Below are 18,944 nucleotides of genomic sequence, written 5' to 3'. Positions count from 1 at the left end.
GGAGCACACTAATATTGCACTGTATTTTGTATGCTATGGCTGTTCATTTACACAATTTTTATCACTCCATTTTGGCATTTCTGCCCTTTTTAGTACACTAGAAACTTTGAAAGTTGGCGCTGCCCCAAGTCATTGCCTTTCTTTTGGCCATCTCTCCTTTTCCGGAGTGGTTTTCTTTTTTAAAATCTTGTTGTTTATTATGATCATCTCACGCCTTTTTCACACAGTTATTGACATTCTAACAGCCTAGTTCCCGGTCCACTATCTGGCGCTAGAAGGTGCTCAGGAGAGACGCTTGGAATAGAGAAGATAAATCCAAAGCCAGGAAATGGGTGACAACTTCAGAGACAGGGGTTTTGCATTTGAGAACTTGTGTTCTCAACACATTAGAACTTGTGTTTCTCTGATGGAAATTTTGCGTTTCCATCAGAGAAACACAAGTTCTAACAGTCTGCATCAAAGATGGAGCGGGCTGACACGTGAGGTAGCCCCCCACGGCCAGGGGAGTGCGAGCACTGCTGCAGCGCCCTGGTCCAGCCTGGGGGGCCACGCGCGCCCTGGCACCAAAGCGTGTGGACAGGGAAGCGGGCCCTCCAAGGCCAGCGGAAGGGCCGCGAAGGGCGTGCAGGAGGCAGGGCGTGGCGCGGGCGTGTGCGGAACACGGGACACCGGCCCGCGGCCAGGGAGCGAGGCGTGCTCCGGGTCTATTCCGGGAGCGGCGCGGAGGGGCGGGCGCGGGCGGGGCGGGGGCGCGCGGCGAGCATCCTGTCTGGGGGAGGGGACCGCCAAGCGCGCTGGCCACTCGCCGGCCTTCGAGAGAGCAGCGCGCCGGCCGCCAGCTTCGCAGGAACCACTGTACCCTGCGGCCCCGCGCCCGGGGGATCCCGGCGGCGCCATGGACAGAGGCCGGGGTAAGAGGAGCCGCGGCGCCCGCACTTGTTGCTGCTTGGGGCGGGAAAGGGGGACCTGGGAGCTCTAAGTCGGGAAAAAGGTGGGCGGTAGGGCGGGGGCTGAGTAGGGACAGGACTGGTGCGGGTGGGGGACTGGAAGACGCGCGGTGCGGTGTGTACAGGTGCCTCCTGCAGCTAGAGCAGCCCGGTGCGCGTCAGTCCCTCTCATCCTGGGGCTGAGTCAACTCCTGTGTGTGAAATTGGAGTTTCCATACCCTCCAATTCCTAACTTCATAAACAGCACATTCCTGAGGCCAGCGAGCTCCTCCCATCCCACTCCACGCAGGAAGAATAAAATACTCTTTACAGATCACGCTCCCCACTGAGACGTGCGAAGCCCCTGCTGTGTGCCTGGGGAGAAGTCCCCCGGAGACAAAGTTTGCAGCTTCCTAGGGCTTTGGAAGGAGGGGCTGTTGTGAGCGCGCCTGCGCGCATGCTTGCGTGTATTTGATAGTAGTTTCATAGAAGTGATAGGAACTACGGAAATTGGGATTGACTAGAGCATTGAGAGAGGATTCATGGAGGTTGGGGTGGGGGCAGCGCGCATCCTAAGTAAAGATGTAAACATTGTAATAGGCATGTGGGTGCTTGTAAAGAGTGTCTGTAAAGAAGTGGCCTGTCTGGACATGGGGCAGTGCCAAAGGCTGAAATCAAAAAGTAGGGGTTCTAGCTGGCACCTCTGGGATCCAAAGAGATCACAGGTTTGAAGGCACTTGGAAAACTGGCAAATGTGCCATCATGAGAAGAGTTGTTTTAATTATTATTGTTAATGGAAAATCCCCCCTGCCCACAATAACTTTATACCCTTCCCCCAATCTGCCTGTTTACTATGCTGAGGAGTGACCGGGAGGGTGAAAACACTTAAAAGGTCCTAAGGACAAGGACTCAGTGCCTGAGCAGGTGTGGTGTGGGGGATAACCGCTAGTTCAGGTGAAGCCAGGCTCAGAGGGCCACGGTAGACCCAACCACCCCTCCCCCAAACAAAATACCCTTCCACCCTCCCTTTATCTCCTCCCCTCCCCCAGAGCAGGCAGGAAATGGGAGAAGTTCCATTGCAAACTAAGGCCATGATCTGTAAGGTATTTCTCACCTGTTAACTAACTTCTCAGCCAGGGTTCACGCTCCCACTGAGGAGGAAAACCAGAAAGAAGAAAAGCAGTACCTCCCACCATTCCTCAGCCCTGCGGTCCCCACCATTCCTCAGCTCTGCTGTCCCCACCAAGACAAAGAGCACCAGCATTCTCCTATACCACTCTGTCTGGTCTCCAGTACAAAAATCCATACTTAGGCCTATCGGGACTTGAGGGAAACAGGATTACAATAATTCACAAAGCTTTAAGTGCTTTAAATGCCACCCCTTCCGAAGGCTGCCTCCAAAGATGCTCACTAGGAAGCCAGACTTCCGCAATACCTTGGTGCTCAGAGCATTGTGGACTCAGACCTTCTCTGTCTGGTCTGCTTTCCTTCTCTTTCCCAGTTCTTGTCGTGGGTAATGTGCTATTTGCTGTATAGAGCGAGTCTGGGACTCATCAAGGAAGCACTAGCCTAGCATGCACAAGGCCTTGGGCTGGATATCCAGCATTGCCAGAATTAAAAAAAAAAAAAAAAAAAAAAAAAAAGTATAGAGTTAATCCTCCACTGTCTCCCTCCTCTGCCCAGAACTGAGCTTCCAGAAGGCAGGGAATAGCTCTGTTGTGATCCCTCTGCTGACCTGGTGCCTGGCACATGGTCAGCTCAGGCTGCTAACCTGAGTAAGATGTTATGCTTTAGAGTGCATTTCCAGGTGATTAGTCGTAGTGGTGATTTTTAAAGAATATTTCTAAATCCTTACATCAGAACCATTCTTCATGGCTTGCAAAGTGCACCTCAACCTTTGAGTAAAGGGGTTGTGTGACTAGGGCACACAAGACCAGGTTATCTGTCTAAAACCTCAGATTTTGTTGTTGTTGTTATTGTTGTTGTTTAATCACAGTAGATACCAAGCAGTTGGCAGCCATAATTAGATTTTTTAAAAATTTTTATTTGTTCTTTTTATATATACATGACAGTAGAATGTATTTTGTCATATAATACATACATGGAGTATAACTTCCCATTCTTCCCATCAGATTTATGCCCTGATAAATAATTGAAAACATTTTAACAATTAAAATCAATTCAGGTAAATGTGACTGTTGTATGAATTAGAATACAAAATCTGTGTGTTTTTAAGCTAGAACATGAGTTTTAAAACATTGTTTTAGCAGACCTTCCTTGGTGCCCCTGTTCCCAGGTAAGTAGGTGTACACTCTTTCTTGTTGTTAGAGAAGGTTTAAGAGGAGGTCTCAGTTTAACCTCATTCCCATCATATCTAGGTAGGAATGTCACGTGCAAAGTATTAGGGAGTACACGTTAGTATTAATAATGACAACACTGAAATCATTAAACTCTTTCTGGGTGCCAGGCTCCATGCTTAGCTTTTCACATGGTTTCTCTCAGAACAACCCTTGGGATAGGAGTTATGGGCCAGAATTGTCATTAATCACAGCTCATAGGGAAGCAGGCTCAGCCCATATATCAGTCAGCTCCAACTACCATAGCAAAATTCCACAGATTGGGTGACTTTGTCAAAAGAACTTTATTTTCCCACTGTTCTAGATGCTGGAGATCTAAGATCTAGGTACTGTAAGGGTAATTTCTGATGAGGCCTCTCTCCCTGGCCAGAAGAGCTACCTTCTTACTGTGTCAACATATGGCCTCTTTTCTACTGTCTCTTTGTTTTCCTACAAGGACTCCAGATTAGGGCCCATCCTTCTGACCTCATTTAACCTTAATTACTTCCTAAAGGGCCTCTCCTTAAATATGGTCACATGGGGGTTAGAGCTTGAACATATGAACTCCAGGGCCTAGAATAAGCCTAGATGTCAGACTTACTTCTCCAGGCCCAGGGGACCGCCATCACACCTCAGCAACACTGTGCAGATGTTTTTCACAATTATAGCATAAAAGCTCAGCTTCAAGGTCAAGTGGCTAGAGAATGGAAACAAACCTGGGAAGAATTTCTCTTCTTGCAGGATATGTGGCTTCCCATGAGTGAAGCAGGATTTCTGTGATACAGTAACAGACATAGAAACCACATATAATGGAATTCCTCCCAGCAGGATTTCCTGATTTGTGATTACCATACAAAGAGAATCAGCCATTGGTGAAGGTAGCACACAGGTAAACTCAATGACCAGAGCCACCACCTTTCACAGGACAAGTTAACCAACTTTCTATCCTCGAATGAAGATAAAATGTGGATACTGATAATACTTATTTCTTGGGATTGCAAATATTAAATGCATGGAAAATACTTCAGACAATATATAGGAAGAGAGCCACTTAAAAAATGTTGGCTATTGTAAGAATTGTAATTTTTATCTGGGCGTGGTGGCACACACCTGTAATCCTAGCAGCTTGGGAGGCTGAGGCAGGAGGATTGTGAGTTCAAAACCAGCCTCAACAAAAGTGAGGCACCAAACAACTCAGTGAGACCCTTTCCCTAAATAAAATTATGAAATAGGGCTGAGGATGTGGCTCAGTGGTTGAGTGCCCCTGAGTTCAATCTCTAGTATCAAAAAAAGAACTGTAATTTTTAAAAATCAGACTCAATGTAATAAAACTGCTGTATAAAATGTCCTTTGTTTCTTCTGTAGGCTGATCCAATTAGGGTGATCGTTTTTGGTTCTCTACTCTAGCACTTCTCTAGCACTGAGCTAGATAGTTTTGTGTGCAAAACAAAGACAGGGAATATGTCACATCATCTTTGCATCCTGCAGTTCCTCCATGGTGCTTGTCCCTTGGAAATCCATCTCTGACCTCGATCATCAGATCGCTGTCCAACCGACATTTCTGACTGATAAAATATTGATGCAGACGCCAGCATGTCCATTTTCTCTTATTCTACCTGTTCACACCTACTAATTATGGTTAGGTCACTACAGTTTTGCTTTTTCAAACTTTCCCGTCCTTGAACCATCTTCTCTTTAAAGTCTTGGGTCTAAATTTTCTGTGATTTTTAAGATTTGCTTCCTTTATGTCCAACATTAGGTTTGATCTCTCTGGCTCATGGGATGTGATTGACTCCCCTTTCTACTTCACACCTAGTTCTTTTTCACTCTGGGAGTTTCTTCTGCTGTGTTCTATATGCTTTGGAAGATAGTGTTATCTAATGGGCAATCCAAGAAATAATTTGATTCCCTGCTTTTCATTGAATGACATTCTTGTTACTCCAGAGATGATGGAAGAATCCATTCTGACTGTCTTGCCTCTGTTGGGCCAGCTTTGAGATCCACATTAGGAAGGCCACATTTTCTCTTTAGCATCCACATTGACCGAGCAGTTCATAGCTAACCCCATGTGGAGCTGCTCCTCCAGCCTTCTGTCCCCAAAGCTATGGATTCCCAAACAGACTTACCTGACATCCAAGTTCCCATCCTACTCCTTCTATCAGTCTGATCCTTTTTAAAGGAAAGATTATTATAAGTATCCTTTCCATCCCGACATATTTAATAAGGTCATTTTGCACCTTCCTACCCATATAAACACTTATTATATGACAAAAAAAATCAGTGCAAAATGACCTTATTAAATAAGTGTTTATATGGGTACAGTGTGGTAATTCAATACATGTATCTAATACATAATGATCAAATCAAGCTTATTAGCATTTCCACATTCTTAAATGTTTATCATTTCTTTGTGTTGGGAACCTTTGTAGTTCTACACAAAATATATTGTAAATTGTTGTGACTGTGAGGTTATCCTTGCCAGCCTGGGGACTCAGCAGAGTTAAATGGTTCAGAGAAAGGACAGATCTGGGCTTGAGGTTTTGCTTCGTTTTATTCTCTCTCTCTCTTTTTTTTTTTCCGGGGGTGGGGGTGTACTGGGGATTAAACTCAGGGACACTCAGCCACTGAGCCATACCCCCAGCCCTATTTTATATTTTATTTAGAGACAGGGTCTCACTGAGTTCCTTAGCACCTCACTTTTGCTGAGGCTGGCTTTGAACAGGAGATCCTCCTGCCTCAGCCTCCCGAGCTGCCACCATACCCAGCTGGGCTTCAGTTTTGATTACAGTTTTCTAACTATCTGATCTAGGACAGATCTGACTTCTCTGATCTTCAGTATCTTCATCAGGTATGCCATGAGAAAGTAATGCAAATAGGCTAGCACTCGGATGTTACCAGCATGCTGCAGTAGGCATAAGGAGTCCCGTGGGGGCATAATACTTAGCCTTACTCCTCTCCCTATTAGAGGCCTCTGCTGGTCACTGGGCCTTGCATCCATTTCCTTGTCACCATTGACCCTTGTGGTGTTTGGCTTCTCTTTTAGTCAGGGTTTTTTCCACCTCTCCCTCTAATATCAGTTTCAAACCCCCCTTTTCACATGGGTGAGCCACTTGCCAAGTAAGTTCCTCCCTCCCCACCCTCTGCCAAGAACCTATCGTTTACTCTATTCTCATTTTTGGTCCAGAAAAACAATCCTGCTTTTGGATGCCATCTCACACCCCAGCTTCTCATACCCTTCTTACTTAAAAAAAAAAAAAAAATTCAACTGAACAAAAAAGTGAAGCCATTTATACCCTCCTCCCTTACACACACACACCACCCCGGCCCCTAAACACTGTCTTCCTTCCTTTCCGGGCCAAACTTCTCAAATAAATATTGGGCATTCGCAGTCTCCTGTTCCTTCCCACACCTCTCTTCACCTCCTGCAGCCTCACTTCCAATCACACTCTGGGCTGAAAGCCCCTCCGAAGGGTCACACGTGGCTTCTTCCTCTTGTACTGAACCAAGGTGTCATCTTTCACCTCTTCCACATCCCATCTCCAGGACTTCTCTGTAGCTCCGTCTCCTTTCTGATACACTCTTATTTTGCGCAGGTTTTGGAGTCAAATAAGTCCAGGTTAAACAGCCACCTCTCTATCCCCCCAGGAAACTTTTTCTCCTGAAGCAGGCTTTCTTTCCACCTGATCCACTGTTACAGCTGCTCAGAGCCTTTGGGCCTCTCCTTCTCTAAGGCAAGATGGGTAACTAAGTGGTTCCCTCAGATCATAAAGTAGGAGGAATGACACCCAAAATGGGGAGACTAGCATGCGGTGATATCTGCTGAGCACCCAGTACCTGGCCCACAGCAGCAGATTACCAGCTGTTAATTCCCATCTTCTCCTTCTTGCTGTACCTTCTCACTTGCTCTGTCTCTATCTTCTTATTCTATCTCCTGTGATGCTCTTGGCCTTCTCCCCCGTTGCTCCCACCAGCTCAGCCCTCTCTCGTCTCTCTCCTGCAGAGAACCAAGCCCATGGAAGGGTAAGTCTAGATACCCGTTATCAGCCATGATTGGGCTTCTTTCCTACATCACCTCCTGCCTGTGGTACATTTCCACTCAGAGGTCAGCTCAACCTCACAGTGACCCAATTTTGAACTTATCTTATTCACCACCACATCAGAAGACCCTTCCTGTTTCTCTTTTTCTGTTAACAACACAGCCGCGTGAGGAGCTATGGAAGGAAATGGGGGTGTTTGTGAATAAGATCAAATTTGAAGGTGGGACAGGGGTGCAGTTTCCAAGTAGCAGTCCTGTAGGAGTGATAAGAGACAGGGTTCCCAGAAGGCCCTACAATAGCTTAAACGGGAGTTGATTTGGGCTCAATCTAGAAGCACACTAATGAAAAGAACTGCTCAAAGATAGACTCCGAGCCGCCCAGGGACATAAGGACACAGAGCATGAGTGACCCTGGATTAGGGAAGCCACAGAATGGCTCCCAGGGAACCCACGTGAATATGTAGATTAAGGACTCCTATCACTTAATAATCAAGAGGTTTCTATGGTCATAAATCTTTAGCACACAGTAGAGAACAGGCCTTCTAGGAGGGTACATGCTCCCTCAAGCATTCCCCTTTTATCTAGATGCAGACTGTATCATAGTTTTTAAGGGATTTGTGATTATTTGTGCTTAAGGATGGAATTTGGGAAGAAGAAAGTCTAATGCAATTAAGTTATTTAGTTATTTAAAACTATCGATCGGATCAGGCTTCAACCCTTCAGTTGTCACTGTTTGTAAGATATAAGTGACAGCCCTTGTGGTGGCCCTCCAGGCCTGCACCATCTGCTCTCTGCTTCCTTGGCCCTGCCTGCCTCTTGCTGTGTGCTGTCCTCATACTGGACTTTGTCCTTCCAGCCTTGAATACTTTGTGCCTTCACCTGGGCCACCCCTGCTAATCCTAACTCTCTGCGAAAACGTTTCTTCCTCAAGGGCGCATTTTTCTAATCTCCCATGCTACACTCCCTGTTGCAGGTGCTCAGAGCCCCCGGTGCTTCATTGGTTGTCATTTTCACAGTTCCGGTTGACTGTGGGCCTGAGTTAGCTGTTGATGGGGACTCTGTGAGGACAGGGCTCCTCTTTCCTGGTTTGCATCCCTTTTCCCAGCACTCGGTACCATAGGTAGCACATAATACCTGCTCAAGAAGTGTCCATCAAGATGATGGATAAATGACACTGAGAGTATACAGTTCACAGAGTGGAAGTTGGATGTGGCCATTTTCTATCCCAGGATTCTCCATTTCAATGATTTCCAACATACAGACAGAAAATGTAGGACTTTATCACTACCCATCACTTCCTTTGCCTTTATACAATTAAATCCCAAATCCTGTTGACTATTATTGGGAGATGGATCTTGGATGGCTTCCTATATCCTGTTGCCTCCTGCAGGAGCTTCCTGTTTCCACTCTTGCCTTCTCCAGCCTGCCTTAAGGACCATTCCCTATTTGTCTGAAGAAGTGGTTCTCAAATCCAGCTGGCCTCAGTATCATGCCCTGTAGAGCCACCTGAAGAAATACCTGAGATCTGATCAGTGGGTCTGGGTTGAGATTGAGAAGTCTGCCTTTGTTGCAAAACCATAGGTGATTCTGTTCTCACAGGGTGACAGCCTCTGTCCTTACACTACTTTTACCTCCTTAACCCAGCTCAAACACTTCCAGGATCCCCTGTTGCCTATTCTAGTTCCTCCTTTCATACTTTTCAACTCTAGAATCTGGGTCTGTTACTCAAAGTAGCCTCTCTGAAAGCTCTAAATGTCTCATTTTCTTTAAAAAGTCATACAAAATGCTTTATTAAAGCCCTTTATGTTAAAACTCCCCTTATATTTCCCCCCCAAAAAAAATCTTTGTGCAGAATGGACCTCCTGAGATGCACTGTTCCCCTCTAGCTTCTCCTTCCTCACTCATCCCCTGGCCTTTGCCACGGACTCTCAGGTTATGTGAACTCTGACCCCCAATAAATATCCCAGCACAAGTGCCAGAGTGGAAATGGGTCTGGACATGGAAGCCAAAATCTCACTCCTAGCCCTGGTTTGGCCACTCACTTAACACTTTCATAAAGCCTGGAACTTCGAGAGGCATTTTGACATCCTCAGTGGTGTGCACTTCAGCCTAGCCTCAGGGATGCTGAGGATTTCCTGCAGATGCTGAGCCACCTCTGTCCATGGTAATCATACACATACACGCTCTCAGCCGCCTTTTACTAGGGGTTTCTATGGGGAAGAAGGAACTCACGGGATAGGGAGGATCATCAGAAGAATGGACCACCACAGTCCTTTTTCTGGAGACTTTCAGCCCTGGGTTTCCCTTCTGTGACTTCCCTCAACCCTGGCAATGAAATGGAGAGTAGAGACAGTCTCCCCCATTGGACCCGTGCAAAAACTGAGTTCTGAAAGATCTTTGCAGTACTCCCTCCCCTTCCTGGGAGAGACCAGCTCAGCATCACTCCCCTGTGGGAACTTCCTGCCACATCCCCACTTCTGCCCAGCCCCCTCCTCAGGCTGGGCTTTTAGAAGATTTGAATGTACTTATTGAAATGTTTCCTCTATGTATATATGAATCCTGATGTTTAGGGGTATCTTCTGCATCATACCTCCAGTGTCTAGCATACAGTAAACACTTAACATTTATAGCCAAATGCTACTTACAGGCAAGGAACAGTAGCGCATGCCTGTAATCCCAGTGGCTGTGGAGGAGGCCAGGGCAGGAGGATCACAATTTCAAAGCAATTCAGCAAGGCCCTAAGCAACTCAGCATGACCCTGTCTTTAAATAAAATATAAAAAGGGCTTAGGATGTGGCTCAGAGGTTAAAGCATTCCTGGGTTCAATTCCCAATACCAAAAAAAGAAAAAAAAATGCTACTTCCACTGAGCATTCACCATGACTCAAATCCTGAAGTAAATACTGTCATTATTCTCACTTTACAGATTAAGAAACTGGATTTTAGAAAAGTCCATTTATTTACCCAGCCCCGCCTGCCTCCATTGCTCTCCACTGCTTCTCCATGAACCTTGAAGCCCCTCACCCCCAGGTTAGTTTTTATATGAAAGACTAGCTAGGTAAGCCACAGAACTAAGTAAAAAATTCAAGGTGGGGACAGGAAGGATTCTGATAAGAGGAGGGGAAGGGAATCGTAACCATTCCAGGAAACACCCTCCATCAGTGGAAGGGTCCAGCCAAGTAGCCCATGTGAAGTTTAATGACTTGCCTTCCCCACTGTAGCCCTCAAGAGTTCTGGAGTTAAGAACTCAAGAACCTCTCATGCTCCTGGGATCGATGAAGAAACTGACCCAGGAGGGCCAGGCAGGGCTTATCCTCCACCTCAAATTCCATCTGGGGAATCCCAGTCACGCCCAGAGTGCATGCGTGGCAGAGGTACAGAGCTGGCCAGGCGTGATTCTTCTTGGCACAGCTGTCGGGCTGTGGCAGGGGCAGAATGTGGCACCACATTGCAGTCATTCCAGCTCTGGGGAATTTACCAACAGCATGCCACACAGAAGGCAAGCTCAGGGGCTTTTTATAGCCCTCTAAGAACCTAGAGGAAAACTGATCTCCTGAGAGAGAAAAGTGGAGCATGTGTCTTGTCTGGGCATCGTCCCCCTCTACCGTGTAGTCCTCAGATGCCCGTGATTCAATTTAGAGCAAGAGTCATTGCTAGATGAGCAGGGTGGGGTGGAGGAGCCCTCTCAATGTTGGGAGACAGGGGTTCCAGCCTGACTCCTCAAATCCCCTACATGGGGTTCAATTTCTTCACCTGTCAGGTCAAAGTATCATAGTGCAGAAATCATACATAATACCCACCCACCACCTGTTATTGTAAAGAAAGTTTTATTGGCATGCAGCCACGTGCATTCGTTCTTTATGGTCTGTGGCTATTTTTTCACTATAAGAGCAGAGTTGCGTGGTTGAAACAGAGGCCATATGTGGACCGCAAAATATGACTATCTGGACCTTTAAGAATTTTTTTTTTTTTTTTTTTTTTTTTTTTTTTTTTTTTTTTTTGCCAGCGCCTGGTGTAAGTAGTGGAGAGATCAGGAGTGCACAACAGATGGGGAGGGTTCCGAGGGCGTGTCCAGACAGAAATGAAGCCCTGGCCTTCACCACACAAGAGTGGGTTCAACAGTTGTGTTGGAAGGACTCCAGAATGCCATTTAATGGTGTTTTTCAAATTACTTTTAGCCTTCAAATCCTTTGACAAACAAAATCTGAAGACATAGAACTTGCTCCAGGTGAGGTGGGAATGTGAGCACCGAGCCCACCCACCGCATCCCTCCTCCTCCTGGCAGTCCTTAGGGAAGCTCTGCACATCCCATAGGTTTCCGCAGAAGAGCACTTGAAAACCACTCATCTGACCCTGTGTCCCTAATTTTATCACTAGAGAAACTAAGGCCCAAGGGGCAACAGGTCACTTGACGGATCCCCCCCGCCTCAGTGAGTGTTCCACAGAACCCCTAATGTGGTCTATCAGCAGAGTATATCTCAGCTAGGAGAAAAGCCTATCTGTTGACTTCACAGGGCATGGGGCAGCCGTCAATGGCCATGAAGTGCCCTTGCTGACCCAGCAGGAGTTCGGGGCTAACTTGGCCAGGACACATGACCAGCCCATATATCACCCTGAGTTAGTAAGGGTTGGGAACCTTCTTTTCTAGGAACACCAGAGCCAAAAGAAGAAAATTAAAATCAAAATTAACCATATATGTTTTTATTTCATTGATACAAGACACATTTTTCTAATAACTCAGAACATATCTTACAATTGACATATTTATCTGCTTTTTCTTGTTTTGCAAAAGATGTTCAATAGATAAAAACATCTTCCAATCAGTTGGCAACTTAGAATGGAGAAATTATGGTAATTTATACCAAAGCTTGCTTTTGAAGATGGAATCAGATTTATTCATTTGTAGAATAAATATTTACCCTTCCTGCCCATTCTTGTTGAAGGGTGTGCTGAGAGCCGATCCTGCTGATAGCAAACCAAGGGCGATTTTTTTTAGCTCCACTTGAACCAAAAAGAAAAGTGATCTTCTGGGACTGTGCCAGGAAGTCAGGGAGACTAATGGCTTTTCCTCACCTCCAGCCAGCAAACAGGTGCAGCTTTGAGGGGTCTCAGAGGGTAAGCTCAGGGTCCCTGCACCCCAAATCTCCCAGGGTAACAGAGAAAATGAGACTTGGTCACAGTGCCAGTGACTTGGATCAGATCTGGCGAGTATCCATCAAAGAGAATATGTAAAGAACCAGAAGACTCAAGGGTCACTTTGTAGCCAAGAACCTCAGGAACACTGTGGGATGGTCTTTTAAATGGAAAAAAAAAATGGGGAGAGGACAAAAGAAAAGTCCAGAGAGTGCACAGGGCAGCAAAACAGGGCAGCAGGCCTGGAGCATCGAGGAAGGTGGAAATGAGACCTCCAGATCCTTCCAAAGTGTGGAGCCTATTCTCCAGGTCCCCAACCGGGTGCGTCCCTGACCTTAGAGGTTGGGCTGCCCGTGATGGGTACCTAATAATAGAGGCAGATAAGGCCAGACCCAGAACCAAGTGCTGCAGCTGCAGTCTCCGGTTGCAGTGGGGGTGGGGGGATCCTGGCGCTGCTCCTTCCACTCTGCACTTAACCCACGGGGTCTCAGTTAAATCCACACAAAAAAATGGAGATAACAATCTCTGATTTACCAATGGGAGATGACTGGATTCAGGCAGGGAAAGCTCTCAGAAGTGTTCGATCTTTTTAAAAAGTGAATGCTTGAAATACACGTTTGTGAGTGATTGGCTCCTTCATCAGTTGGAGAGGAATCCAAGTTATCTCTGCAGCATTTCACTCTCGCTCCTTGCCTGGCCACTCTGGGAAGAGATGGAATGACAGAGAGAGTGGGAATAAGGAAGTGGGAGCCTGTAAGCCTCTTTGTCACCAGTATCACAAAGGAAAGCTGACATCCGGGCCCCAGGTAGCTGTTGACCAGCTGTGAGCAGGAAGAGGTTATGATGTGCTTCAATTTGGGGCCATTGTTAAAGCCAGCAAGCAGAGAGCTCACATCAAAATGCAAAGGGGTATGGGGTAGGGGTTGGACAGAAGTGGCCCTTTAGGAGCTGACGCAGATCCTTAGACTAAGATTAGCTCACCTTCATGTTGAAGAGCAGAGCCACGTAAAGGTTTCAACTCTGCAATTTCAAGTAGAGTTAATCAGCCAGGCTTTGGGGCAAGCACCTGTAATCACAGCTATGTAGGAGCCTGAGGTGGGAGGACCCTTGAGCCCAGGAGTTTAAGACCAGCGACAGAACAAAACCCCATTTAAGGGAGGCGGTGAGGAAAACTAGAAAGGAAAAGCCAGATAGAGGTTATTGTACAGAATTGTTAGTGGAGTCGAAAAGCAGAGGAGACATTCATCCAGGGTCGTTCTTCCATCCCCATGGAAGAGGACCTTTCTCTCGCACCTCACAAGCCCAACTGTAGAGGCAAGAACCAACCTCAGCAGTCTCCCAATGCCTGCCCCAGGCAGCCCCATGGGCTGAATTCCTGAGGGCTTGGCCCAGAACCAAATCCCACACTGAGAGGCTTTGCAGGAAGGGGGAAGGGAGGGAAGACTTCCAAACTAGGTGGACAGTCAAGGTGGCCAATCCGCTGAACCCTTCAACCCCGCCTAGAACACCTGGCCCAACCCCTGTTGGTCACTGATTGCAACAGCACCCAGAGAAACAAATCTTTACAACATGATTGACACGTACCCAGTTCCCTGCGGAACACTCTCCCTTTCTGCTCACAACCTTCTGAGGAAAGTGCTCTTATTTATTATCTGTCACAGTGAGAACCGAGACTTGATCAGGTGGCATCACCTGCCTGGAGTCACTGGGTGGCAGGAGGCAATTCCAAGGTTTGATTCTAGGTGTTTTCACCCCTGTTCTCATTGTACCAATTACCCACTCTACTGACATTATCAGCCTTCCTCCCAGCCGGGGGCTGTCCCCCCAGCTCAATTCCTCTTAGGACATCTACTTCTCTTCCTTGTAGGGATGACTAGGAAGTTCCATACACTGAACCAAATACTGTGGTCCTGGGGCTGGTGCCACCTGGCACCCCATGCTCCGGGGAGCAAATCTGCTCCACCTTCCTTTCCCCATCCCCATACCTTTTCTGTTCTCAGAGACAGTTGTCCTAAGGCACTGCCTAGCTGTGGCCCTTCCTCTGACTTCAAGGTTGGTGGCTGATTTCTTCCCAGCGCACCTGCCGCGTACCCACTACTCTGCTGGACATTGGGCCACAATGGTACCTGCTAAGTCAGGCAATGTCCCTGCCCTCCTAACCTCATAGTTTAAAGAAGAAGCGAGTCAGCACCTCTGCAGTCTTGAACAGGGTGACCTTGCCTATTCAGGGATCCAGGACCGGCCTCCTGGAGGAAGTGGCATTTAAACCAACTCTAAGCGCATGAGTGGTTGCTAGGTAGAGAGTGAAGGAGATTTTAGATAATAATAATAGCTTGATTTGCATGAGGAACTGTTCTAAACACCTTATGCAGTACTTCACACAACAGTGTTTCTAACATCTCCATTTTTCAGGTGAGAATACAGACACAGAGAAGTTAAGTAACTTGCTTAAGGTCACATAGCTAGTAGGAGGTGAGAGTTGGGAAATAGCTCATTCAGAGAAAACACCATGAACAAACAGCACAGGGATGGTGTCTCAGACATAAATGAAAATTTTGTCAGAAATACTAAATAATCATAACAATGATGATAATAATAGCATTTTAAAAATTTTTTTAGGTGTAAATGGAGACAACACAATACTGAAATATATAGTTATAGTTGGACATAGTATTTTTATGTGGTGCTGAGGCTTGAATCCAGGGCCTCACACGTGCCAGGCAAGGGCTCTACCGCTGAGCCACAACCCTAGCCCAATACCTTTATTTTTTTATGTGGTGCTCAGGATCAAACCCGGGCCCCGCCCATGCTAGGTGAGTGCTCTACCGCTGAGCCACAATCCCAGCCCCAATAGCATTTTTTAAGATTATGGAACAGAACGAAGCTAGATTCATGCTAGGTTCCCATTAGCGCACCCTCAGGCATCTGCAGAGCTCTTCTGGTTCACACTAGGGCTTGTGTGAGCTGACTTGTCACCTAATCTTGCACCCTTCTGAATGGAGTACTGGTCAGCCTTGTCCCTGAGTCCCGCAGTTTCTGTTGTTCAGCTGGGAGTGGAGGCTGGAGGTGACAAGTAGTGGTGCAATTACTATTAATCACAGTTGATGATTTACAAAACTGCAGGGTGCTCTAAAATCACCCGGCTCAGCCAGACTTGGGTCTCACAACAGACCTAGAGGTAAGTGGGCAGTCTCGATCCCCCACTCTGATGCTGAGGAAACTGAGGGTCCCAGATGTGAAGCAACCTGCCCAGTGCTGCATGGTCAATTAGCATGTGGCCAGGGCTGGGGCCCCTGGATTCTGGCCCCAGTGCCCATGTTTTCTCCACTACCCCAAAACATGGCACACAGTGGAGGCCAGAAATATTCCCACCCAGTCCACAGTTAACCTCTCTGAAGGGCTGGGAATAGAGCTTGGTGGCAGAGCATTTGCCTAGTGTGTACAAGGCCCTGGGTTCAATTCCCAGCACTGCAAAAAAAGAAGCAGCATTAGAGTTAACCTTTCTGGGCCCCGGTTTTCTGTCAGTAACAGGGAAGAGTTCCTTCTACACACAGCTGTTGCAAAGAATAAATGAGGGCATAGGCACAGAGTGTTAGGCACCGAGAATTTTCTCCCAATGGAGTAACATCCAACAATCAGAGGAATGAACACAGGGACAGGTGGCAATAAGAATCAATCTTTGCAGCATATTAAAAGAAAAAGTCAAAAAACATTACCTATAGCATTGTCCTCTTTTTGGAGACAACAACCAAAATTTTAACAACAACAAAAATTTAATGTATATTTAAAACTAATTTTTTTTTTTTTTTTTTTTTTGGTACCGGGGATTGAACTCAGGGGCACTCAACCACTGAGCCACACCCCCAACCTTATTTTATATTTTATTTAGAGACACACTCTCACTGAGTTGCTTAGTGCCTCGCTGTTGCTGAGGCTGGCTTTGAACTCATGATCCTCCTGCCTCAGCCTCCAGAGCCGCTGGGATTATGGGCATGTGCCACAGCACCCGGCACAACTAAAATTTTTAAATGTATATTTAACAACTAAAATTGTAAATGCATGTTTTCAGGAGCACACCAGTTGCAGCAAAACTACATATGAGGGACAGAGGGGCATGATGAGCTCTGCAGCAACTAAATGAAAGTGAGAGGCACATGGGCCACTGATGAGTGTTTCGTGTGAAACAAAGATTGGGATAAGTCCAATTTTGCCCACCTGAGACCTTATTTTTATTTAGCTAGGGTTCTTTTTGGGGGGAGGGGAGGTTTTTTGTTTTGTTTTGGTTTGGTTTTTGTACTGAACCCAGAGGTTCAGTTAAAAAAAAAAGAAATTTTTAGTTTTGAATTGAACCCAGAGGGCTTTTACCACTGAGCCACATCCCCAGCGCTTTTTATTTTTATCTTTTATTTTGAGACAGGGTCTCCTTATATTACTTAGGGTCTCACTAAGTTGATGAAGTTGGCCTTGCATTTGTAATCCTCCTGCCTCAGCCTCCCGAGTCTCTGGGATTACAAGTGTGTCCCACCACATCCAGGAATTTTTAAAAAGAAATGAAAATGCTAGGCACAGTATCTTCATATAGGAAGTATTCAATAAAAAAAAGGCTAGAAGGTATTATATTGCAGCAATTGGAAGCTGAACCTCTGGAGTTAAGTCTAGGTTTGAATCTCAATCTGCTTGCTGTGTGCCTTTACACAAATGACTGCCTCTCTGAACTTCACTTGGTCTATGTGTAAAATAGTAGGTAAAAACAGAAGGTATCTTGTGGGGTCATTAGAATTAAATGAGGTAATTCATGCAAAATGCTTAGTACAACATCTGATGATCACTTAGGAGCTTGCAATTACTACCTGCTTTTATTGACAGGTATCCCAGACCACCCCTGGGACTGCTCTGGTTCCCCAGGCTTGGTGAAGGAGATGGTGCAGCCCGCCCAAAAGGAAGCAGCTGCCATCTTGCAGCGGGGAAAGCTGAGCCAGTGTGTCACGGTTTTCCACTTCCTCCTGGAACCATTTCCTTTGTGAGCTAAACAGGGAGGAATCCGCAGACAAAGGAACAATTCTGGGAGAGCCCAGTCCCCCAGCCAAAAGTTATTTCCTCGGTGGCTAGCCCCCACCTCCTCCTGTGTGGTCTGGAAGTGACATAAGGAGAGGAGGCTGGGCTTCCCTGGTGGCCCAGAGCTAGAAATGAGGTGCCCCAAGGGAGAGCCTCCTGGTGGGTGACAGGAACAGGGACAGAGCTGCTGCTAGGAAGAGCCTTGAAGATGCAGAACTTCCCAAGCCTGTCGCCCTAGCCTGGCTCCTGGGGATAAAGTCACCAAAAACACCCCCAAGACCTGCTTTTCCATTCATTTGTGACCTCCCTGATCTGAAGTAACATGAGGTGAGAGAACTGTGCGAGTCTGCCACCCCTAATAATAAGCCCTGGGTGTGCAAACCCTCCCCCAGCCATTCCTCATTTCCCCCTCATGCAGGGGTTTTCTAAACCTCTTCTTATGAAGAGGAAGATAGTGGTCAGAGTGGTTAAGGAACTGACTTAGAGTTGCACACTAGTAAGGGGAGGAGCTAGAACCCAAGTTCTTCCCACTAGTCCTTCCCACCTCCCTTCCTTATGATGTTTCTGTTTCTATCCTGGGGAGTCAAACTCCTACTATTCTTTTGAGCAAAAGGATATTCAGTTTCCTGCAGTAGCTCTCATTAACACACACAAAAGCCTTCCAAGGTGACCTCACCACCCCTTGCCCTCCCTCTCATATGGGGCTATATTTAACTCCTGGGAAGCACTGAGCACCAGGCCCTGGGTATGCAGCTGGGCTTGCTTTGACTCTTTTCCATCCTGCATGCACCATGATCTTCCCCATCCACATTGGGACAACAGGAAGTATTTGGGTGATAAACAGTGGGGTTCCAACCAGTGCAGTCCCCTCCAACGTTCTGCCTGCTATCTGGTCTTCCCTTGGATGCAAAGAAGAGTTCTTGTAAATTCAGAGGAAGGAAGTGAGACATCCCTGTGTTCCCAGCTGGGTAGACTTGCAGCAACTTGGAAGAGAAGGGCCAGGGAAAGAGAGATTTCCGAGCCAATGAGTAGAATAGGCACTGCTACCTGCCTTACTGTGGAGCTGCTGCCTCTGCAGAATGAACCCTGAATTGGGCACTGACAGAAGCAGCATGTTGGAGGGAAACTGGAGGAGACATCATAACTGCCCCTCCTGTTCTGCAGTGCTCAGATCCCACACCTGTAAAATGGGCTGTCTCACCTTGGTGTACAAATTAATTGATATAAATAACACATGTAAATCTCTTAAAGTAGGATATGCCTCAGAACAGTAATGAAGAGTAATATAAATAACATTTCTTGAGTGCCTACCAGGTATCGGACACCATTCTAAGCACTTTCATGTATATCAGGGCCCATTCCCACTGAGAAGACTCACAGGTCACCGGTGACATACGTGAGGTACATGAGGCAGGGACAATTTATCAGTGTCCACAGCTAGAAAATGGGGAACAGGATA

General features: G+C 46.7%; 1 protein-coding gene across 2 annotated transcripts in view; it reads left to right on the top strand.

Annotated features, from left to right (window-relative positions):
* The first annotated feature begins 708 nt into the window (after window positions 1-708).
* Window positions 709-18,944, top strand: part of AFAP1L1 (actin filament associated protein 1 like 1) — a 65,316-nt gene continuing 47,080 nt past the window's right edge. The window contains exon 1 of one of the 2 annotated variants that reach the window (XM_081304695.1): window positions 709-911. In XM_081304695.1, the coding sequence (XP_081160821.1) occupies window positions 896-911 (16 nt within the window). In that variant the 5' untranslated portion in view covers window positions 709-895. The remainder of the gene's footprint in view (window positions 912-18,944) is intronic. The other variant, XM_081304694.1, reaches the window with a different exon arrangement.

The sequence above is a fragment of the Spermophilus citellus genome (genome assembly GCF_964194105.1).
Source record: "Spermophilus citellus genome assembly, chromosome: 1".
In the NCBI taxonomy this organism is placed as follows: Eukaryota; Metazoa; Chordata; class Mammalia; order Rodentia; family Sciuridae; genus Spermophilus; species Spermophilus citellus.
Note: the sequence above shows the minus strand (reverse complement) of the source record. Positions and strands in the feature narration are given on the sequence as shown.